Source organism: Phoenix dactylifera, chromosome 1, assembly GCF_009389715.1.
Source record: "Phoenix dactylifera cultivar Barhee BC4 chromosome 1, palm_55x_up_171113_PBpolish2nd_filt_p, whole genome shotgun sequence".
In the NCBI taxonomy this organism is placed as follows: domain Eukaryota; kingdom Viridiplantae; phylum Streptophyta; class Magnoliopsida; order Arecales; family Arecaceae; genus Phoenix; species Phoenix dactylifera.
Window position 1 is genome coordinate 9,563,555 of NC_052392.1, and position 24,130 is coordinate 9,587,684.

A 24,130-nucleotide genomic window follows, 5' to 3' on the forward strand; every position below is an offset into this window, starting at 1 on the left:
AAGTGTAATGATTGTGAATTTTCTTTCTGGAGGTAAAGATAAAACGTAAGTGGATAAATGATTATCTAGTCTCGAGCAAACAAAGATTTAGATTTATCGAGAATCATTTATATCTTTCTCTTTATTACAATTCCATTGAAGGCATCATTAACTATACCTTTTCAATTAAAAAAATGAGAGTATTTGGGTTTTTCAAAAAACAAAGAGATGGGTCATGTTTAGAAAAGTAATAGTTGGTTTGTTAGACATTTGATAAATTGATGAATTGAAGTATAGCTTCAACTCGGATATATACAAAAATGCAGTCATAACATTATGATTAGTTAAGCCTAATATACTTTATTAATCCCTTTCCTACAAACTTAAGTTTCTCGATTGGTTACTCAATATGGTATCGAAGCTCAAATTTGCTAGAGTTCGTAAGTTTGAATCCTCTCCATGCTAATTATTTATTTAATTATTGGTTATTTCTTGACTTATTGGAGTCATTTTTATCCCTCCATGTTCATTGTCCATGTTGAATATGAGGGAGGTGTTAAGCATGATAGATATTGTTTACCATTTTCATATCACCTTAAGCTTTTGTGATCTATTACTTTATATAATCATCATATAACATACATATAATATTTTATTCACTTTTAATAACATAAGATGTTTCCAATTATGCTTCTTCAGCTATTTGCTTTTTATGAGAAATACTAACCTTCTGCATTGTCAGTATATGATACTGAACACCCTCCTCCATTATATAGCGAATATCCAAAACAAGACATAGTTCATGGAAAGGCAATAGCATAATGATGCTTTCCTACAATTATATAACTCATTGTAATTTCTTTATTTATTTATCTATTTTTATGCCTTTTATACTTGCATGCTATAAGCCACAATCTCCTTTACAAGCTCATAAAAGCAAATTGATATCTCCTTTAAATTCTTCTATTCCCTTTTTATCTCAACTGTTGCAAGGAATAGGAGAGTTAAATCATTATTATTTTTCGTATATTGCTTTTTCCCATACAATTATTAATGCAATAATTCCTTCCACAATTTTCTTGTATACTTGAAATATTAGATATAACAACACCTTTATTAGTCTCAAGTCCGGACGAGAAAGGTGTACTCATAAAGTACTAAGAAGATAATTTATATGCACCTCTAATTGTCTATATATTTATCTGCATCATTAAAAAGAAAAACTTAACATAATTCATAACCATGTTCAAATACCTGCTTTGAAGAACTCTGGATCTGCATAACCTGGACAAGAGAGTCCTCGTTTCTCAGCAAGTTTGAAACGATGGTCCAGAGATCCATGAGAAGCCATGCCAAAACCAAATACAACAAGATTTTAATCCTATTTAAAGCAGCAGTTTAGACAAAACATCAGTTGCTAATAATGTGAAACACAGACAAAAAGCAGCACTAAGCCAAAATCAATCAAATCAGTGTCCATTTTTTTTTTAAAAAAAAAGTTAAAATAAAGAAAAATCCATAGTTCTCTATGTGATGACTACATGTATTAAAACCATGTCAAGCAATATGCTACATGGCTCCAGAGTAAGAATGATAGAGGAGGAGCTAAAGCATATAAAGATTTAAGCAACTCAGCCACTGCAATAGCCACTTCCATCCTTCCATCCCAACTAAGATCTCCTGCTCAATTTCAAAGAAACAGATAACCAAAATAACATGTACAGACATGCATATAAACACACGACAAATTTAATAGGGAAAGGCAACGCAATCATAGACCGAGGCCAACTTGACACCATTACTGAGGCAATCATAGAGTTTTATCCCTTTCAGTGATTTGCTTATGGTTCTATCCACAAGCAACTCGAGTTGGGCCAGGTACCTGAAGTAAAACACAAAAGGAGAAACAAGAATGGCCATGAAGTGAATGCAACTTCCATGTTAATCAGGAAATATAGAAGAGGAGGGTATCATAGATTGCATCTTCCACATTTTGATGTTGGTGTTATAGTCTTCATCCCAGACCTCCACAATGACATTCCGGGCAATATTCCCCTCGCTGAACCCATTTGTGCATTCTGCGAATTCATTGCAGGTGAAAACCCGTAAACTGGCTGGGATCAGCAAGTCTTTCATGACTTTATCCTGAAAAAAAAAGAGCAATAGTTACAGAAGAATCCTAAAATTTGAGCATCGAAATGATATTGTGAATTTTAGGGAAAAGAGAGACTAGCGTATCATTATAAAGAAGAATAACAAAGGCCTCCTTCTGTTTGGATTAAAAAGCTCTCACATGAAAACCTTTTAACACTACCTGCCCCTTAAAATCTTAATCAATTGCATCAAGAAATCAAGATGTTCGAGTCAGAAACCTCAAGACCATAGCTCGAGAAACCAAGAAAAAACATATCGTTATGAAGCAATAAAAACCATGACGTTGGAGTAATTTGGAAAAAGAACCGTGGATACCCTCAATAACGGTGGTTAAAAGGTTGAGAAGATACGCAGAGCCGAAGTCGGGTTGCAAACATAATCCGGAAGGGATGGATCGTCCGTAATTTTCCCCATTGCCCCGGCGCTTCCCAATGCGTAATGAACATGGCGAGAGCCTTCTCTTCTGTACGCACCTTGAAACCCAAAGGACATGAAAGGGTCTCTGCATTTATATTCGGAAAAATTATATTTATATTCCAAAGTTTAAATTTTTTGACCGTTTGACGTCTTTTCACTGCTGGTTAGCAAAATCCTACCCATATAAATGGTTACAGATCTACGGTTTAATCTAGGGCAATCATATGTAAATATATATTCCCAAGTATAATGTAGAGCATCAATTGATGTTTCTACACAAAGTCTAAGAAATTGGCTGCCATGAGCCTGTGACTTGGATGAAAGCATACCACCGGATCTTGGTTCGCATAGTAGTGCCTGTTGTCAGCGAAAAAAAAGGTTATACGAGTAGAAACGTTACCTATCTATCAGTGGACTGGTAGTCGTCTAGCTAAGGACATAAATGCCTATGAGTTTTAAAGCATCAAAAATGACAGCAGAGAGAAAACGAATATATATCTGACAAATAAACATCATCGATAAGATCAGGCCATAACTTTATAGCAGTTTCCACATACACGACCACCCAAAAATGCCTGAAAATAGCTCCACTGAGGCAAGATTATAGGCAGAGACTGCTTTGAGTCAACAACCATTCTCCAAGAGACCAAGAATGCCAGCTTGATTCAATAAACCCCTAAGGTTTGACAGGCACGCGCTTCACCGTAGGGCAGGTTGCGAAACATCAGAATTTAAGCCACCTTTTCTCTTTCTCCTTGTTGACGACCGCGCTTGAGGCCGAAGCATGAGCAGCCTCAGCATCTGCCAAAGCCTTGCGGGTTTCATTCAACTTCCTCGAAGCTGCTTCATATACAGCCTTATCCTTGCGATTGCGGTTCACCATCTCTTCCAGCTTCTCAACCTGGTTTCTTAGCTCTTTTACTTCATCATCATATGCGACCAAGGATCGTCTGTCCTCTTTCTTGGTGATTATCAGAGCCTCAGCTGTCCCCTTTTTAAGTCTGCTCCTGGAACCATTTGCAACATCTTGCCCGGCAAGCTGGGTATTGATAAAGCTGAAAATATCTGATCCCTGCTCTTCAGCTTTAGCAGCCCGGTGTGCTTCTGCATACTTCTTGTCACGCTTTCTTTTGCCACCCCTGCTGCGTTTCTTGTCTTGGCCTGCTCTATTTTCTTCAGTCTCATTAGAGGCAACTGCATGATCGAGAGATTGCTGAGGTGGGAGAACTTTTACTGTAATTGGATCGAGCATGCCTTGACCTGAGACACCTAATCCCATCCCTTCACGATAACCCATGCTGGCCATCATCTTGGAAGCGATGCCCCGTGTGTGATGTTCCCACTTTGCAAACAATGCTGTATCTGTCTGAATACCCCTTGCTGTTGTTGCGGCATCCAAGAATCCCAGACCTTGATGGCCTGTTTCATTCCCTCCATCTTCCTCTTCTTCACTGGATTCAGATGTTCCCAAGCTCGAATCCTCATCTTCATCATCACTCATTTCAGCATATTCAGATATAGAGAGCGCATCAGTCCTGAGTTTAGCCGAGCCCCCGTCATCTTGGAAAACAACCTGAGCCAGTGCAAGCTCATCATCCCATGACTCGAGCTCTGCTTTCCTCCAGATGCCAGGATGACCTCCAGAAACTGCCCAGATGCTGGAGCCTGCCAAAGATTGTTGCCATATGGTGGGAACATACTGCTTCAATGATGAAGTAGGAAGAACCATTCCTGTGAAAGTGATTTTGCATTAGAAGTGCATATTCAGCTTTGATTTAAGACAACAGGATCGCTGCACACATTTCCACCTCAGCCAATAAGAGACATGAACTTAAATCTACAAGTGGCCATCCATTTTCCCATGTTAGAGATTGGAAGCAAACTTGAAAGCTTCATGTTGAGCACAAACATAACATAAAAATACAAAGGGTACAAAAGTGAAGGTCATGAACAGGTTGCAACTCAGGTAGATGAACCTAAAGAGCAATAACATACCATGTGATAAGCGGCAGTTACTACCAAATCGACATCTTTGCTGTAGAAAGAACTTGCACATCTGCACTTTGGTGGACTTGTATTAGTAAGTTTTGTTAAGAAGTCTTCCAGGTTTCTAAGTGAGATATGCACAGGAAACAAAAATCGCAGTAGATGGACGCACAGCAACCAAAACCAGCAACACTTAAAACTATCAGAATTCTGTTGCTTAAACAACACCACAGTGAGACTATCAGAAACTCTGTTGCAGGATGCAGTGCAGACAGGAGCACTAAAAGTGATGACAGCAGCGAGTTTCAGTTATTTACAGTACAAAACAATTGTTTAAACAGGCAAAAGAATAAGGGAAGACATCTGTGATCTGTTGATCCTTCTTTCACTGAAATCAAGGTGATCCAGACTCCGTAGAAGGGTACTTTAACGAGTCTTGGCAGGTCCTCCATGTCCAGTTGGTAAGGTAATTGTTTTAGAATGCGATTGCTAAGGTAGGTTCTTTAGAATGCAATTGCAAGCATTGTCCATAACAATCACTAGCCTGCTTCAAATGGGAGAAATGAGCAAGGTTAAGGTCTATAAATTGTTTGCTCATATCAAAAAACCCCATCAACAAGCACTGAGGAGTGATTGTTTAAAAAAGAGTGACATTTTATTAGGGGTGTGAGGATCATCCTTGGTAGTTAGCATCCTACATAGAAAACTGCTTGGTAAAGGTTTGCCAGGGGAATAACAATCGAACTCACGATAAAAATAAGAATAGCCCACTCCTGGGCGAGGCAACTTGACTTCAGATGTGGTACAGTATAACCCATGGCTTATCTTCAACCGAAAATGACACCAACTGTTAGTTGGTGTAGAGTGAAATAAATGGTAAAGTGCTAGTTTACCATATACCATACTCTATTTTAAGTATGTTTTTCTCTTCCCCTGAAATCAGATACCAGTGAATCCTGAAAATACTGACATACCGAGCAGAGTTGAATTCACAATGAATGAAGCTACTGAAGATGTTCTTTCTACCTGCAATATTATTCTCCATAAATTTTGTTAATACACCTTAAATCTAATGTTTTGTAGTTTTTTTGTGAACAAAAAAAAGAATTGCACTTAATTCACTTATCTTGTAAGTCTTGCTGTATAGAGAATTTGCAAACCTGACCTGAAAAGGTATGCCAAACAAACAAAAACTCCAACCCGACTCCAAAAATAAATAAATAAATAAAAGAACACGACAAAGAAGAAGGAGAAGGAGAAGGAGAAGAAGAAGCAGAGAGAGAGAGAGATTAAACTCAAGAAAGCATATTATAAGTTTTAGATGCTTCCCAATGATAACAGGGAACAAAATAATGTTTAAACAATTTTATTGAACTACCATGAGTAATAAAATGGCAGCAGTACGCTGGTCTTCTTCATGCATAAAGAACATTTTGACAAAGAAAAGTTGCCCATGTAATTTAACAGAGAGCAACAGGATCAGAAATTCTACGCACCTGCATGCTCTCAGTTGTAGGGGTAAGGAACGAGATCCTTGCAGAATTAGCACCTTCAAATCCTACTATGTGACCATTATACCAGCGCCCATCTGTATGACGGAATCTACACTTTGATCCAATGGAGTATGTTTCTGATTCTAATGGCTCCGGTTCAATCTGTCTCGGATCCAAAGGTTCCAGTTTGACATCCTGAACAATAGATTCTGGTCCTTGGCTTGAAAAGATTGCATCAGCTTCCTTCAGTAACCGTGTACGTTTTAGGTGAAGAAGACCTTCCTCTGCATCCCTGATCGCCAGGAGAAGCTCTTCATGGACCTTCAAACATACATAAAAATTGACCTCATAAACATGGAAGGAATTAACAGTAAGTAGATGGAAGAAACTCCAATATCCTTTAAGCAAATATGGAATGAGTTATTTAGAAATGCCATGGCAGATAAACTGACTTTGATTTAAAAAACAAAAGCAAGTTTCAACCATGTAAATCACATACTGCAGATCCATGTTCATGTATTGAGTGCTTAAGTTCATCCAAGATGAATAACTGGCCCATTGTTATTTCTTGAGACAACTGATCCATTGCTATTAGAAGCTAACCATTGCATGCTTCAGCAAATTACTATATAACTAAGAAAACGTTGAACAAAAATATTAAACACGAAACAACCATCGGAAGAATCTATGTGCATATGACTGAAACCCACGATGGCATGCACCTCCCCGCACCCCCCCCCCCCCTTCCCCCCACCAGCCAAACACACGTGCATTAGACACATATGATCAGTTCAGGCTTTTTCTTCAGAGTTTTGGAGACCATTGTCACACAGATTCCGTTAGTTAATTGCCTTGAGCGTTGGTGCATAAATAACAAGCTTAATCAGCTACTCCATTCGAAATAATCAAATGAGTTTTGGTGACCATATGTCACATAAAAACATTATCTTTTTTGGGCGTTACTGCTAATCTCCACCAAATATTCTATATTTTCTCTCTATTGCTCCAAATTGAACAGAAATAGACCCGAACATCCTTACCATGCCTGTCTTATGCTCGCGAGCCCTATAATTCAATTACATAAAAGCAAATAAAATTTTCAATCTTGACGGTATTTAACAATGCCATGCGCCTCTCATTAATATATAAGAAAAAAATCATCATGAATTCTCGATTAATTTCAATATTTTCAAATCATCTAACTTTCGGTGCTATGTGCTGAGAAGCAGAAAAAATCCATATACCGGCCGATTGGAATCTAAATTCCTATCAAGTGGTCTCATTTCTCTCTCGCCTGTAACGAAATCCGAGAGAGAAACCCTAGTTGGCGGAACCCTAGAATCGAATCAGGGAGGGCGTACCGTGTGAAGCTCGTGATTGGAGGGGTCGGAGGCAAGGGCTTCCTTCACCACGGCCAGCGACTCCTTCTGCTCCTCCAGCTGCCGCTCCAGCTGCCGCTCTATTGCAGCCTCCTCACTGCCGTCTTCTCCCGCCATGGATGGATCCGCAGTAAGCGGGAGCTCGAGACCTGGAACAAGGGCGGATCGGGTTGGCAGACGGAGCGGTACGGGATAGGCCGGATGGCTCGATCGCGCCCCTCAGCTTTTCACAGGGAGGCGACCACGCCGTGCCCCTATAAGTAGCGATCGGTCCAGCCTATGGTCGGTCTCGAGTGGGGAGTCCGGGCCCTGGGCTTCACCATCTTGTTGATGGTTGAGTTGTATCGGACCGGATCATGTTCGCAAGATATTTTCTCGGGGCACGGCAGGTGAATTTGACTGCACCATAATGTAGCCCAATTGGGTCATGTCAAGTCCAGCATGACCTAGCCTCCATCCAATTTGTTGAAGCCTAAGGTCAGGCAAGGGTCGATGATGCCATGGGGATGAGACATGAGTACATGCAACTTTTGCATGAGTCTCAACCCATACAAAAGTTGCATGCACCATCATGGAGACTTAGCCTCCATCCAATTTGTTAAAGCCTGAGGCCAGGGTCAATGCCATGAGCCATGAGATGAGAGTACATACAACTTTTGCATAAGTCTCAACTCATGCAAAAGTTGCATGCACCATCATGTAGCCCAACTGGGTCATGTCAAGTCCAGCATGACTTAGCCTCCATCCAATTTGTTGAAGCCTAAGGTCAGGCAAGGGTCGATGCCATGGGGATGAGACATGAGTACATGCAACTTTTGCATGAGTCTCAACTCATACAAAAGTTGCATGCACTATCAATGTAGACTTAGCCTCCATCCAATTTGTTAAAGCCTGAGGCCAGGCTAGGGTCGATGCCATGAGACATGGGATGAGAGTACATGCAACTTTGCATAAGTCTCAACTCATGCAAAAGTTGCATGCACAATCATGTAGCCCAATTGGGTCATGTCAAGTCCAGCATGACTTGGCCTCCACCCAATTTGTTGAAGCCTGAGGTCAGGCAAGGGTCGATGCCATGGGGATGAGACATGAAATGAGAGTACATGCAACTTTTGCATGAGTCTCAACTCATGCAAAAGTTGCATGCACCATCATGTAGCCCAATTGGGTCATGTCAAGTCCAGCATGACTTTAGCCTCTATCCAATTTGTTGAAGCCTGAGGTCAGGTTAGAGTCAATGCCATGGGGATGCGACATGAGATGGGAGTACATGCAACTTTTGCATGAGTTGAAAACTTTTGCATGAGTCTCAACTCATGCAAAAGTTGCATGCACCATCATGTAGCCCAATTGGGTCATGTCGAGTCCAGCATGACTTAGCCTCCATCCAATTTGTTGAAGCCTGAGGTTAAGCTAGGTTCGATGCCATGGGGATGAAACATGAGAAGAGAGTACATGCAACTTTTGCATGAGTCTCAACTCATCACCATCGCATCTCATATATGTGGGGATGGGATATGATGAGGGCTACCTACCATTTGGGTAGATTTGGTTTAGTTGAAAGCAACCTGAACCAACCCAACTTTTAAATTCTTCAACCTCATCTCAACTTAACCCAATTCAAGGACGAGATTTCTCTAACCAAACCTAGCCTAACCCCATCTTAATCTAGACTCATGTTTCGGTCAACCAAAATGGGTTGAAGTAGTCTAGTTTTGTTGGGATGTACCATGTTAACTGAATTAAGTCGGATGAATGGAAATTTTAATATAGGAGAAAAGTTTAGGACATTTTTGTGCTGGATTAATATATGTTTAATCGAGATCTCGATCATTCATAAATTGCAATAGTATACCTACCCATAATTTAAGATAGTTAAAGATATAGTTAAACAGTCTATACGAAATATAAAAATAAATTACTTACACATGTATCAGGTTGATTTGATTCAATCGGTTAGGTCGGATCGAGTTCAAGTTGGGTTAAAAGTCATTTTTAATCCAATCCTAGAGATATCGAGCCTAAGCACCTAAGTTTATAAAATCTCAACAAGATTTTATCCAATGAGTGAGTTGAGCAAGTGGGTTTAGGTTGAACCCTTCAGTCCAAACTATACGTGATTCGATGCATTCATCCATTCCTTCTGCAAAATCTAATATGAAGGGTTCAATAGCACATCAGTACACGTCTATGCAAACATGTAAATATAGAACCTAGGGTTCTTGCTTGGCATGTACTGAACCCATGTGACCACATGGCCTGATCCACCAACATGTGAATATAGATTGGTTTCTTGAAGATTAGGCCTGATCCACATGGAGGTCTAAGCCCACTGGGCCCGACTTAATCCGTTCGGTCGTGATAGGAGATTGGGTTTGGAGGGACTGGAGGGTGGGGGGTGACTCGGATTTAAGAAACAAGGGGATAGGTTGGTCTATGGTTCAAATCTGGCCTGAGGGTGATCACGCCGATTGAGCCGAGGGAGCCGCCGGTGTGGAGAGGGGAAGACGGGAACCACCTCCTGCGTGACGGTCGCGGACCTGCATAAAGCTTCACCGGTGGGGTTCCGGTGAGGGCCCTCCGACGTTCAAGTTAGAGTGGAGTTTAGTAGACCTAGCCAAAAGAGAGTCCCCCTTAGGAATTACCTGACCGAGCTATTTATAGCCTCGGTGGAGTGGCCCAGGTAATGAAGGTACTATCGATCCCCATCATGAGGGGGTATGGCTCTGAGCCGGATGGCATGCAGCCCAGATGGACAGGTGACGTGCGGTACGGCCCGTTCTTAAGAACGGTAGGGCGTTGACAGTCAAAGCAGGGCATGGCCGGAGTAGTCAAGGTGCCGCCTGACTGCTGTTGGCTGGTTATGGAGGCATGGTGCGGTAGTGTGGTGGAGTACGGCCGTGTAGGTGAGCGTGGGCCCATACGTTGGCGCGGTCGCTGATGAGGCCGAACTCGTTAAATAGTCGCGTCATGCGTCTGACGAGGTTGGCCTGGTGGATACTGGAAGTAGCTCGGTTTCGTGGGCTCCGAGATGTGCTCGGAAGTGCGCCCCGAGCTTGAAGATCGAACGTATCGCTGGGGGTTTGGCGTCCCAAACTTGATCGGGACAGGTCGGTGTTTGTTTGGAGGCACCCCGAACTTGGTCGGCGAGTATTCGGAGTTGGTGAAGCTTTCGGCGAAGCTCCGAGGACGAGCTGGCCTTGGGCCGAGGTGAAGATTCATCCGATTGTTGTTGGTGTTTACTGGGCCGAAACTGAGCGGCCTTTTAGCCGTGGGCTGGATGACCCATTTTTCCCTCTATCAGCCTCCACTAACATACAAGGGCATTTGGTATAGGACGATTATCCTAAATTCAAGGTGATGTGGGTAGAGGTAATGAGATCAATATATTTGGCTGCACTACCATGATTCTATGCAGCAACGATTTTAAATCACTATCAAATCTAGTGATAAAATGCTCGTCCTTAAGGTCGGCAATTCAAGATCACTCCCGAGGCAGTGATTTTGGGCTAAAAATTTGAGGACAAAAACACCCATCGATCCAACAAAAAAATTGGTATATCAGTATACTATTAATATATTATATCAATATTATATATAATATTATATTGTATTGATATTATATATTGTATTTATGATATATATTATATTATAATATATTATCAATCATATTACTGCCATATTAGTACTCAATGGTAATTTTAAATTATGATAGACATATATTATTGTGATTTATATTTATATAATAAAGTTATTTAATATATCTATTCTATCTGCCTTATTTTTCCAATTGAAATAAATGTTAGTATTAAAGATAATATATTACAAGCATAAATAAAAATATTCATTCTAGACTAACAATTAATATATCTCTGTAGGATTAATAATTTATAGGACTAATAAATATATTTTTATAGAATATATTAAGAATTGTTTTGGTATTATATGGTCAACGATCTTAGATTTCAATGAAACACTAAACATGTTACTTGTGAATATTTAAGAATCTTTAATATTGTAGTCTGAAGTTACGAATTAATAGCTCAATCTTACCATCCTTAGGCTCCTGATGTTGATAAACCTACCATGGCTATATTTCTGATGGCAAAAAAAAAGATTTTTTGTATGAATACCCTCATAAATATTGGATTTTGTATGAATATCCTTCTACAATTAATATTTACATATATACTCTCCTAAAACACTTGTTTTGCTATTCTACCTTTTTTTATTTTTATTCTGCATATGTACCCAAACTATTTAATGACGTTAAAAAATTAACGGTTTCAAATTAAAATACTCTTAATGGGTAGATATGCAAATATATCACGATCTCAATAGCAGGAAAGAAGACAAGGACAATAGTGTAATTTTAAAATTTTATTTTATTTTTAATTAATATAAATTTGATTTTTCTTAACACTGTTAGAATAACCGTTATAATAGGGGTATGTGTACAATAACAGGGTTTTACGAGGGTATACATGCAAATATCAATTTTGGAAGGATATTTATTCAAAATCCGATATTTAGAAGGGTATCTATGCAAAAAAATCCAAAAAAATATGCCATTAGTTGATTTTAAAATTTGAGTTGACCAAAAATCTTTGCACGATAATTAGTATGGCCTTGTTTGGCTGTTTGGGGGAGCTTTTGGAGGGCCAAAAAGCATTTTTAGCTCCTCCAAAAGTACTTTTAGATAAAAAATGGTGTTTGGTAAAATTTCCGCAAAGCTGTTTCAGCTTTTGCGGAAAGCTGAAAACAACTTTTGGGGAGAAGCTCCAATTTAGAGCTTTCCGAAAACGTTGTTTTCAGCTTTGTCGGGAAGCTGTTTTTTGGACCAAAATATCCCCATTTAAATCATACTTTTTTTCCCAAAACCCTCATCGCTCCTCTTCCTCTCTCACCTATCCTCTCCCTCTCCCTCTCATTTTCTTCTTCCTCTCAATGTCGCCGCCTTTGTTCCTTCTTCCTCTTTTTTTTTCTTTTTTTTTTGTTTTGGAAGCTCGTGGCTGCCCATGGTGGCAGCCACCATGCCGGCCACCACCCATGGCCAGCGACCCCTCTATATTTCAATAAAATAAAATAATAAATAAATAAAATAAATAAATAAAAAAAATAATGAGTGAGTGACAAATAATTTGATCTAAATAAATAAATAAATAAATAAAAATAAATATTAGTAATTATTTAACCAATTTTATCACCTAGTTAGAAAATTTGTTAGAGAGACAAATGGTAATTAGAAGGATGAAAAATTAATTTACACTAATAATTATAATATTTTATATATTTATTATTATATTATACTATAAATATAATATTATATTACATTATATCATAATACATTGCTATGTTTTGTTAAATAATTTAATATTATATTAAATTATTATTCTGTAATACATAGTGTTATAGTACTATATTATAATAATATTATATTATATTATATTAATATTATACTATATCATATATTTATGTATTAATGCATATTATATTTTATTATGCTCTGTTATATAATGCTGGTAATGTCCTTTATGGTCATTTTATCACACAAAAGTACTTTCTCAATTTATTTACCAAACACATGTTAAAGTGCCACATCACTTTAGAAATGTAGTTACCAAACAGCAAATAACTTTTTATAAACGCTCTACTTCCAACAGCTCTACTTCCAACAGCTCTACTTCTAAAAGCTCTACTACTAACAGCTCCCCTAAACAAAGCCTATATCATTCATACAAAACTGATCGCAGTTAGGTCATCACCGATTGATATAGAGCATCAAAATAGGGTCATCCGCGTGGTCTGCTATTGGTGGAGTGCAGGCCCTGTGGGCTTAACTGAACCTAACCCATGGCCCAATTACCAAATCTCTGGGCCTGGTACAGCCCGCCGGGTTATAGATCTGAATTACGGCCGCGTTGAGTCACGTCCACGGTCCCCCGCGACTCCCGCTTGTGCTGGACAGCGCAATCCACGCTGTCGGGACTCGGATCCGGACGGCGCGCGAGGGACCGCGGTAAAACGCGTGATTTCTCTTCCCAGAAGCGGAGTTCGATCCCTCCTCGAGCTTCCTACCTTCTGCTTGAGATCCTCAAGGAATTAAGGCCAAGAACCCTCAAGTAGGTACGTAGATCTTCCCCCATTCTGATGCTTGTACTAGTATTCTTAATAATTTCTGCGTTCTCCTATCTGTCCTCCTCTCGGTCTGGATCTGAGACCAGAACCGGGGGTTTCTCCTGCTCTCAGGGCTTGTTCTTGTTTGAAACAGATCATTTGGATTGAATTATTTAGATTTTCCCCCGTTTTCTGTTGGATCTGTTGATCTTGTTTAAGTTTATGACGTTTCAGGGATCTGATTTTTTAAATGGCGTTGCATGTTTATTTTGTGAGCCTGACTTCTTGATTGCTGGAGGGAAGAAATTTGACGAAATAAATCATCAAAATTGAAAAAAAAAAGTGGTGCTGCATACTTATTCTTCTTTTTTTCTTTTGGAAAAAAAATGTTTTCTACTAAAAAGAGCACGCATGCACATGAAGTAAATAATAGATTTATATGGTACATAGTCTTCATTAATCATGGTCTCCTACGTTGTTTTAGTTTGTACACTCGAGATTTTCTACGTTCTGTTGGAGATCTATCATGGCATAATCATTTATTAAATATGCGTTCATGAAAAGGTGCGTATGGTCTGAGATTTTTTTGCCCATCGCATAGGAACCCTTATCCTCAGTTAATTCAGCTCAAACACGCCCTTCTAGTACTATTTGGAGATTTTTCTGCTATGGTTCTGTTTCTTCCAGCAATTTAGTCTGGCATCAATGTGTTGAATGGTTGGAACATGGGGAAGATATAAGAAACTTGGATGGTGGTAGTGGACAATGATTCATGTTTCTCCATTGTAGTCCCATACACTTTACTTTGGCTAACACTAACCAAAGATGCAGCCTTAGGAGCCATTTAATCACCTTAATCTGATGAGATGGAGCTTGTTGATTATATTATTTTAAGTCAGAAACCATCATGAAATGCAGACAATTCTTTTTTCCATTACCCGAACTTGTCAACTTTCTTGAGCATCAGATTGCTGGACTAGTTATGTAGATTCAAATCATGTAATAAACTTGTTCTATGTTGCCATTGTCACATATTTGAATGATGCTATTATATGTTGAGATCACCACGCATTGTGGAAGACAGATTAACAAATTTTTGGATAGAAATGCTAAGATGAAATGTGGTAGGGATTCTAGTAGATGAGTTGTTATCTCCAATGAGTTCAAATTCTGTTCCTCATCATGTTGACTTATAAAGAAAAAGCTCAGCTCGTTGACTACCACAACTAAATTTATTTTGTCCTAGTAATTTTTCATTGCTACTGAGCATGAGAATGTTGATCACAGCATTCTTTCTCTTTTTTGTTCTTGGCCAAATGGGGTTTCTCAAAGACTAAAAAGAAAAAAAATGTCTTTCATATATGTCAATCCACAATTTTTGGTCATTTTGCCAACAATTTATATTTTCCACGACAAAATTCTCATCTGTTGCTGTTGCATCAATAAAAGTAAGCAGCATTCTTTTCTGTCAGGCATTATGCAACCTCTTTTTAAGTTTGGCTCAATGTAGTACTTGGTGACATGGCTGCTTAATACTGATGCAGGATTTTTTTCCCTTGTTAAAAGAGCAGACTAGGAACATAATGGTTCTTGATTGTTCTTTATCTCCACATAGGAGATCCCAAAATACATCATCTCCTTCATTCTCTGTCAAGAAACAGCTAAAGGGTCGCGATGACTTAGAATGGTCTATTCTCTTTGAGCGCCACCGATTTCTCCTGACAATGCTGGTCCTGCTGGTTTTACTGTGTACGATCTATCTCTACTTTGCTGTTACCTTGGGGGGCACAGGATCGTGTTCTACATTGTCGGGAGCTGATAAGGTATCGTGTCAGGGAAAATCTTCTGCGGTACACAACGGAAAATTAAAATTTTTCTAGCTTGCAGGTTTTAGCTATCCACAAGTTATGTATGCCTCGTTATTGACTGTTGCATGTAGATCTGTGTGGAACTTTTCTGGAATTGTTGTGAAAAAAGTATAATTGAATGCCTGTGTTTTTAGCAATGATTTTGATTCCAAGTGGTAACTGTGAAAGTTCTTTTACTCTTGACTGGAAGTCCATTAAAGATGATCAAATTTAAGCACAATCCCAACATTTAGCTTAGTCAGTGGCTTTAGTGGATGGTATGATACCAAAAACGCAAGTCAAATAGATGATATCTGCCTGATAAAGGGTAGTTTGTTAGTAACTGCTATTTAAATCATGGCTATTTGGCATATTGCCACAAGAGGTGTTTCAAAGAAAACCTATATTTCAGCAAACCGTATGTTTATTGTCAGAAAAGTCTGAAAACATAAAGAACTATTTGATGGAAACTACCATCCACTATAATAAATATTTTGGTAAGCAAATGGTTATTTAGCAAGGAATGCTATTTATACAAGAAATGTGATGTATAAAGATATATCTAGGTTCGACTCTCTGATTTCGGTACTGAATTTTCTTGTATAGAGGTTTGCTATTCCTGTAATTCATGTGGTGGTTATTCAGAACTTTTGTAGAGCTCAATTTGAAAGCAAGAAAGTTAAAATCTGCTTTCCCAAGTCTTCATGGGTGCTGTATAAAGTCAATGTAATTCTCACATGACGGTACGTGACAAATTCTAGCATGAAACATTAAAAGACAATACCAAGATAAACCCTAACAGCAAGGAGAAAACATTATGCAATCACGAGACGTAACTCAAAATTCATGGAAGAAAACTATCCGAACAGTTGGTTTGTGTCCCCATTGTAGGGCAAGAACCTAATAATATGTTATTTTCTGAGCAATTTGGAAGATGGAAAGGCTATCTAAAAAAGATGGATTTAAATAGAGATAAGGGTGTAGCATAGACTACCATAGTAGAAATCTAAGTTAACACTACTAAATGTAGGATAAAGATAAGCTAAGTTAAAATTCATTGATAAGTTGGATTAGATCCTTTACAAAATATAATTCTACTTATTTATACTAAATATGATAATTATCTATTTTGATTGTTACTATCCATGTCTGGCTTCTACTCTTGGCGATTTTGATAATTGACGTTAGTTATCCATCCACTACTCAAGAGTTGTCAGTATAGTTGCTCTGTATTAATTGTCATATTGATAATAATAAGTTATCGATCTTGGCTTATTCACCATGGCTTGCATTGAATTTCTTTCTTTACTTCGGCCTATAGTATGGTCTTCTGTAGTTGGCGATATCTTTGAAACCGATTCAGTCGTCTCGGTCTACTCTTTTTACCAACCATCCAACTTCATACGCCTTGCATTATGATTGAATTATTGGTTTGCTCATCGGCATTATGTTCAAATTCTGCCTCTTCAACCTGTACCTCTGTAGGTAGGATTTTTATTACACTTGAACACTATTCAGCCCAGCAAGGGTCATGTGATTTTCATCCGCCGTTATCTCGTCTAATCTTGTCCACGTGATGCTTATTCATGATCCTCCAGCTAAGTCATCTAGATGAGGTATAAACACCCACTCAACCTAATTTTGATCCGCAAATATTTCAAACAAGCGAGAGGTGCAATCAACATTGATATTTTCACAACGATCACCTCTGAGATCACTAGCTGACGTGGCAAAAGGTGGTTGGTGAAAGAGTGTCCTAACCATCAAACCTTGTGAAGTGGACCAATCTTCTACTACCATAATAGGATTGGTAGAAGTAGCGGTGATTGAAAGATGATTTGTGGCAGACCTATTCCACGGATGGGCCATGCTAGGTTCATGCCGGGTTTAGGCTAAGGTATAACTAAAATAAGTAAGGTCTGAGCCTTGCTTAGTTCCGCCTTCAAGCTTACTTTCTAGGCCTGAAACTAGTACTTACTCGAGCTTCAAGCTTTAGGCCGATTCTCAGATTTCTTTCACCACCTCTATCATCTTCTCCACCATCGCCGCTGCCTCTGCCGCTACCACAACCACCACTGCTGCTCGTGATGCCTATCTCCTCCTCTCTTCTTTTGCCGCCTCTCTTCAGAACCCCTAGCTTTCTTTTATAACTTCCTTAATTGCGTCCATGCCGCTCTTAGCCGTCACCATCACTACACCACTCCACTCTTCTGCCACATGCTATCCTACGACCCTGCAATCGACATTCACATCATTACCTTCGCCCTTTGTATCACTGTCAATCTTGGTTACCTTTGCTCAGCGACCCCCCTATTGTTGTGCTCGTGCAGCTACCTCCCTCCCCTCCTCTCTCCAAATATTTGACCACATGCCCCACCAGACCCTCCCCATGACTCGGCTATCATAACCACTTGTGATGCCCGTTGTTATGCCACCGATGTAGTGACATTGTTCTAGCAAATGTTGGAGGAGTCCTGGCTGTTGGGGGAATAAGGTTTTTCCCCCAGTGACACAAGTACCCCTAAGAAGTCGCACAACCGCCGACCTTGGACAGCCGAAGTCGGCGTCCGACCTCAAAACATCCGACCTCAGAACCTCCGACCTGGAAAAATCTTGACACCCGAGGTCTATCCTTGTCAGCCACCTACTACGACCGTACCCCTCTGAGGTCCGGCCAAGGGCCATATCCTGCCACTGTCCCAGCATTTATTGCGCATGACCCCTGCAAACCTCCAGTTCACTCCACAATTAATGCGGATCTCCGGCTTACTCCACAATTAATGCGGATCTCCGGCTTACTCCACAATTAATGCGGATCTCCGGCTTACTCCACAATTAATGCGGATTTCCGGCTTACTCCACAATTAATGCGCATGGCTCCTGTCATCTACGGACCCTCAGCTCTCCACGGCAAGTCAGCCCAGCAGAGTCCAATCGACTATGATAAGTCTCTGATCTCGGCCTTACCTCCGACACCAATGCAATAATTCGCCCGATCGCGTGCCAGCTCGGGTCGTACGACGACCTCACCTCCGACATCAGCACAATAATTCACCCGATCGTGCGCCGATCCGAACAACATGCCGAGCCGTACTATGGCCTCGCCCCATCACATCACAGGTAAACCGACTCCCCTATAAAAGGGAGCCTTTGCTTCTCAGAGGGGGGTTGGGAGATTCCGCACTCTACAAACACTGTTCTTTTTCTTCTCATACATTTTGCCCCCCTTCTGACTTGAGCGTCGGAGGGCCGGCGCCGGAAACCCGGCCACCGGTCTGTCTGCAGGCACCCGGACGGAGGACGCCGCCCGCCGACGGATCGCCGCTCCCCTGTGAGAACCTGCTGCTCCCTCTCTTCGACCGAAGATCGCCCCCGGGTCCAATTTCCAGCAACAGTTGGCGCTAGAGGAAGGGCCCGAGTAGCGATCATGAAGTTGAGAAGTAAGGGAGCCTCCAACATCTCCCGGCGTCCCCCACAGAGTCCTGGACATTCCGTCCAGAATTTGCCTACTCCGGCTGACCCGATTTCTCAGGTCCAACCGGAACAGTTTAATGCCCTGGTGCAGCAAGTCCAGGCCCTGGCCGCCGCCGTTCAAGGCCTGCGGCGCGAGGAGGCCTTACCAACGCTCCCCCCGCAGGCCCAGGTCCTGCCGGAATTTCCTCCCAACGGCCCGGTTCCTCCAGGCCAGAATTTGCATGGCTCCTCCAGAGCCAACAATGAAGAGCAGACTTCTCCCCAGAGAGAGCTACCGGGGGAAGATTTCAACAGAAGACCCCAACCTTCTGAGGCTGAGTCAGCCCCAGACCACCGTGAGCCGGCGCAGACCACGGCGACAATCCCACGGGTGGGGAAGCTCGACAGAAAAGTTGAGCATTTGGAGCGCCAAATTGCAGCGCTCCACAGTAAGAAGGCGAGGTAGGAGGGAGACTTTGAGTTCACTACCAAGTCCCCCTTTTTCTGCCAGATCGAGGATGAGCCGGTCCCCGCGAGGTTCAAAATGCCTCAAGTAGAGCCCTACAGCGGAATGACCGACCCCCTCGACCATTTGGAGAGCTACCGAGCCCTTATGGCTCTACAAGGGTCCTCAGAGGCCGTACTCTGCAAGGCCTTCCCAGCGACTCTTCGAGGGACTGCTCGGCTTTGGTTTTCTGGACTAAAGCCGAACACGGTATCCTCCTTTGAGCAACTCGGCAGGCAGTTTGCCACCAATTTCGCTGCCAGCCGGCGCCAGCGACGGACGTCAGACTCCCTCTTGGACATCAAATAGAAGGAGGGAGAATCCCTCAAGGAGTACCTGGACCGCTTTACTGCCGCCACTTGGGAAGTTCGCGAGCTAGACCAGTCAATAGCCATGTCGGCTCTGAAGACTGGGGTTCGCTCCTACCGATTCCTCTTCTCCATCGAGAAGAGCTTTCCGGCCGACTTCACCGAAATGCTGGCCCGAGCCCGGAAGTATGCCAAGGCCGAGGAGGCAGTCGCCTCCAGGCGGGGAGCAATTGAGCCCGCCTCAAAGAAGCAGAAGAAACGCCGCGAGGAATGCGGCCGACAAAGGAGCCGATCCCCCCGTCGAGAGAAGAATCTCCCCCGACTGAGGAGCCCGCCCCGGCAGCAGGGACGACCTCAGAGGAGGACCCCTCCTCGACCGAGGTCTCCACCACGACCTCGGACGTACCCAGGGAGGTACGAGAACTACACACCTGTCAATGCTCCCCGGGCCGAGATCCTGATGGAAATCGAGGGTCGGGACTTCTTCCGACCCCCGCCTCCTATGCGAGACATGGGGGTTCCCCGTAATCCCAGGAAGTACTGTCGCTTTCATCGAGACCGTGGGCATGACACGGAGGATTGCTTCCAGCTCCGGGATGAGATAGAAGCGCTCATCCGTCGGGGAGTACTCAACCGGTTCGTGAGGAACTGACGTGAGGAAAGGAGGCCGACGGAGAACGCCGTACCGCCCGAAAATCCGGACGACAACAGGCCTATCGCCGGCACCATCAATATGATTGGAAGGGCCTCGGCAGGAGCAGCCGCCCAGGGAGCACCCCTAAAGCGCCCGCGTACTGATGAAGTCATCTCGTTCTCGGACGAGGACTTGGAAGGGGTCGGGACCCCTCACGATGACGCTGTGGTCATCTCTATGATTGTAAATAGGTTTGATGTAAAACGTGTCCTAGTTGACAATGGAAGTTCAGCCAACGTTTTGTATTATCATGCCTACCAAAAAATGGGGTTGCCAGAAGGACATCTCCGGAAAATTAATGCCCCACTGGTTGGGTTCACCGGAGACTCGGTCCCAGTTGAAGGTGAGGCCAGCTTCCTTGTCACAGTTGGCCTCGCTCCCCGGGAGAGCACTGTGAGGACGGACTTCCTTGTGGTCCGTCTGCCCTCGGTCTACAACGCCATCCTTGGGCGGCCAGGGCTAAACGCCCTTCGAGCCGTGGTTTCAACCCGCCATTTGCTCATGCGGTTCCCCACCGGCCAAGGAGTAGGCGAGGTCCGCGGAGACCAGCTGGTTGCCAAGCAATGCTACATGGCGGCCCACAGAGTAAGGCAACCAACCAAGGCACCGATTCAGCCAACAGGCCCCTCACTACCCATAGAAACCCTCGATGCGAGGGACACCCTTTGGAAGAAGCAAGTAGAGCCCGGTGAGCTTCTTGTTCAAGTCCACTGCAAGAAAATTTTCCCGAACTAACTGTGCAGGTTGGCTCCGGCCTTGGCGCCTGCGAGAGGGATCACCTCGTCAGCTTCCTGCGGGACAATGCTGACGTTTTCGCCTGGTCGCCTGCGGACATGCTGGGAATTGACCCTGAGGTCATGGTCTATCGACTCCAGGTGAAGCCAACCAGCAGACCTGTAAAGCAGAAAAAAAGGGGCTCCGCCCCGGAACGACAACGAGCTGCGGCCGAGGAGGTGGATAAACTCCTCGGAGCCGGCTTCATTCGGGAGGTCTCCTATCCGGACTGGCTTGCCAACATAGTCCTCGTAAAGAAGGCCAACGGGAAGTGGCGCATGTGCGTGGACTACACCGACCTGAACAAGGCTTGCCCAAAAGACAGCTTCCCCCTCCCAAGCATCGACCAACTCGTCGATTCCACCTCAGGACACCAACTGCTGACTTTTATGGATGCCTTTTTAGGATACAATCAAATCCGAATGGCGCCAGAAGACGAGGAGAAGACGGCCTTCATCACCGACAAGGGTACCTACTGCTACAAGGTGATGCCCTTCGGCCTGAAGAACGCTGGAGCCACCTATCAGAGACTGGTCAGCCAAATTTTTAAAGGCCAAATCGGCCGAAATATGAAAGTTTACGTGGACGACATGCTGGTGAAGAGCCGAGCGGCGGAACACCACGTAGCTGACCTCAACGAGACGTTCTCCAAGCTCAGGAGATACCGAATGAAGCTCAACCCAGCAAAGTGCGCGTTCGGAGTCACCTCGGGCAAGTTCCTGGGTTTCATAGTAACCCAGCGTGGAATTGAAGCCAACCCTGAGAAAATCCGAGCACTGCAAGAGATGGCGCCTCCGAAGACAGTCAAGGAGGTGCAGCGGCTCACAGGGCGGGTTGCCGCCTTGGGGAGGTTCGTCTCCCGATCAGCTGAGCGCTGCGTCCCATTCTTCAAGAGCCTTAAACGGCCGAAGGACTTCCGGTGGTCAGAAGAATGCCAGCGGGCCTTTGAAGAGCTCCGGAGCCTTCTGGCCTCTCCCCCGTTACTCACCAAGCCACAGAGGGGCGAAGTCCTTTACTTATACCTGGTCGTCTTCCCAGTTGCAGTGAGCTCAGTCCTCATCCGGGAATAGGACAAGCTCCAAAAGCCAGTCTACTACATCAGCCGGGTCCTCAGGGATGCTGAGACCCGATACTCCAAACTCGAGAAGACCATCTTCGCTCTTATCATTTCGGCTCGGAGACTCAGGTCTTACTTCCAAGCCCACACAATAGCTATACTGACCGACCAGCCTATGAAGCAAATATTGCAAAAGTCGGATCGTGCGGGGAGGATCGCCAAATGGGCGGTCGAGCTCGGGGAATTTGACCTCGAATATCGGCCCAGGCCGGCTATCAAAGCTCAAATACTCGCCGATTTCATCGTAGAGTGTACCCTGCCGGACGATCCCGAGCTGCCATCCGTATCCATGGAGGAAGCACCAAGGCCACCATGGGTCCTACACTCGGACGGGTCTTCAACTTCGGGGGGTAGCGGGGCCGGACTCATCCTCACCAGTCCAGACGGGGTGGTGGCCGAGCAAGCCTTGCGCCTCGAGTTTCCGGCCTCGAACAACGAGGCTGAGTATGAGGCTCTCATCGCCGGGCTCAAGCTGGCGAAAGAACTGAAAGTGGAAGACCTGAGAGCCTTCAGCGATTCCCAGCTGGTGGTAAGCCAGATCCAGGGAGACTTTGAAGCAAAAGAGCCATCCATGCAGAAATACCTCCAAAAGGTGCGGGAATTTACGTCTACTCTGAACTCTTTTGATATTCAGCACATTCCCAGAGCGGAGAATTTCAAGGCAGACCAGTTGTCCAAGCTGGCAACCTCCCGCATGAGCGAGCTTCCCAAGGGGACAACGCTCGAGTACCTACAGGCTCCCAGCACGGAGGAACCAGAACCTACCATGTGTATCGACTTTGAACCGAGCTGGATCGACGGGTTCGTCTGCTACCTTCAGGACGGAACCCTACCCCATGACGAGACAGAAGCTCGTCGAATCAAGCGCCAAGCTCCCCGATATGTCTTGTACGAAAACAGACTTTATCGTCGATCATTTACTTCTCCTCTTCTCAGATGCCTCCGCCCATCTGAGGCGGACTATGCCCTCCGAGAGGTCCATGAAGGAATCTGCGGAAATCACTTGGAGGGTCGGGCATTAGCCCATAAGATCCTGCGGCAAGAATATTACTGGCCCACGCTCCAGAAAGATGCGACGAATTTCGTCCGGAAGTGCGACCGGTGTCAACGGAACGCTAATATCCAGCGCCGACCTTCAGCCCTGCTGACTTCCATCATCGCCCCCTGGCCGTTTGCCCAATGGAGGATCGACATTCTGGGGCCCTTTCTCCTGGCCACCGGACAAAGAAAGTTCCTGGTCGTCTCCATCGATTACTTCACCAAATGGGTCGAAGCCGAATCTGTAGCCCGGATCACCGAGCAAAAGATGCGGGACTTCGTGTGGAAGTCCATAATTTGCAGATTCGGACTACCCCGTATCCTTATATCCGACAATGGTCGGCAGTTCGACAATGTCCACTTCAGGGAATTTTGCTCTGAGCTCGGCATTGACCACCGCTTCACCTCGGTTGCCCATCCCCAGACAAACGGGGAAACTGAGGTAACTAACCATACTATTTTGCAGGGGCTCAAGGCTAGGCTTGATCGATCCAAAGGACAGTGGGTCGAGGACTTGTACAACGTCCTCTGGGCGTACCGGACTACGTTCCGACTGCCCACGGGAGAGACCCCCTTCAACCTAGCGTACGGCACTGAAGCTGTCATCCCGTTGGAAACTGGCCTCCCTTCTTCAAGGGTGGAGCATTACGACCTCGACACCAATTCTTTCCGGCTCAGGAACAACTTGGACCTTGTTGAGGAGACCCGAGAGGTCGCTAGGGTCTGTATGGCGAGATATCAACAGAGGACGGCCCAATACTACAACTCCAGAGTCAAGCCCAAGCTCTTCAAAGTAGGGGACCTCGTCCTCAGGAGAGCCGAGGCTTCTCAACCAACCGAGCAAGGAAAGCTCGCCCCAAATTGGGAAG

The 24,130-nt window shown here is 43.7% G+C and overlaps 1 protein-coding gene and 1 long non-coding RNA gene across 2 annotated transcripts; one reads left to right on the forward strand and one right to left on the reverse strand.

The window, feature by feature from the left end:
* Positions 1-3,032: 3,032 nt before the first annotated feature.
* Positions 3,033-7,635, reverse strand: LOC103707414 (zinc finger CCCH domain-containing protein 18). The gene is made up of 4 exons (XM_008791892.3): positions 7,391-7,635; positions 6,033-6,350; positions 4,546-4,606; positions 3,033-4,281 (listed from the first exon to the last, which is right to left on the reverse strand). The coding sequence occupies exons 1-4, from the start codon at positions 7,523-7,525 to the stop codon at positions 3,275-3,277; spliced, it is 1,521 nt and encodes a 506-aa protein (XP_008790114.2). The 5' UTR covers positions 7,526-7,635; the 3' UTR covers positions 3,033-3,274.
* A 5,715-nt stretch (positions 7,636-13,350) lies between these two features.
* On the forward strand, positions 13,351-15,530 carry LOC103707415. The gene is made up of 2 exons (XR_604145.4): positions 13,351-13,534; positions 15,070-15,530. It is a non-coding gene; the product is annotated as an uncharacterized LOC103707415 (long non-coding RNA).
* The last annotated feature ends 8,600 nt before the right edge of the window (positions 15,531-24,130 follow it).

Coding starts and splice junctions, on each gene's coding strand:
- LOC103707414 (XM_008791892.3), bottom strand. CDS start 7,525: ATGGCGGGAGAAGACGGCAGTGAGGAGGCTGCAATAGAGCGGCAGCTG. Junction 6,351..7,390: donor CCAATCACGAGCTTCACACG/GTACGCCCTCCC, acceptor GTATGTTTGAAG/GTCCATGAAGAGCTTCTCCT. Junction 4,282..4,545: donor TAACTGCCGCTTATCACATG/GTATGTTATTGC, acceptor TCACTTTCACAG/GAATGGTTCTTCCTACTTCA.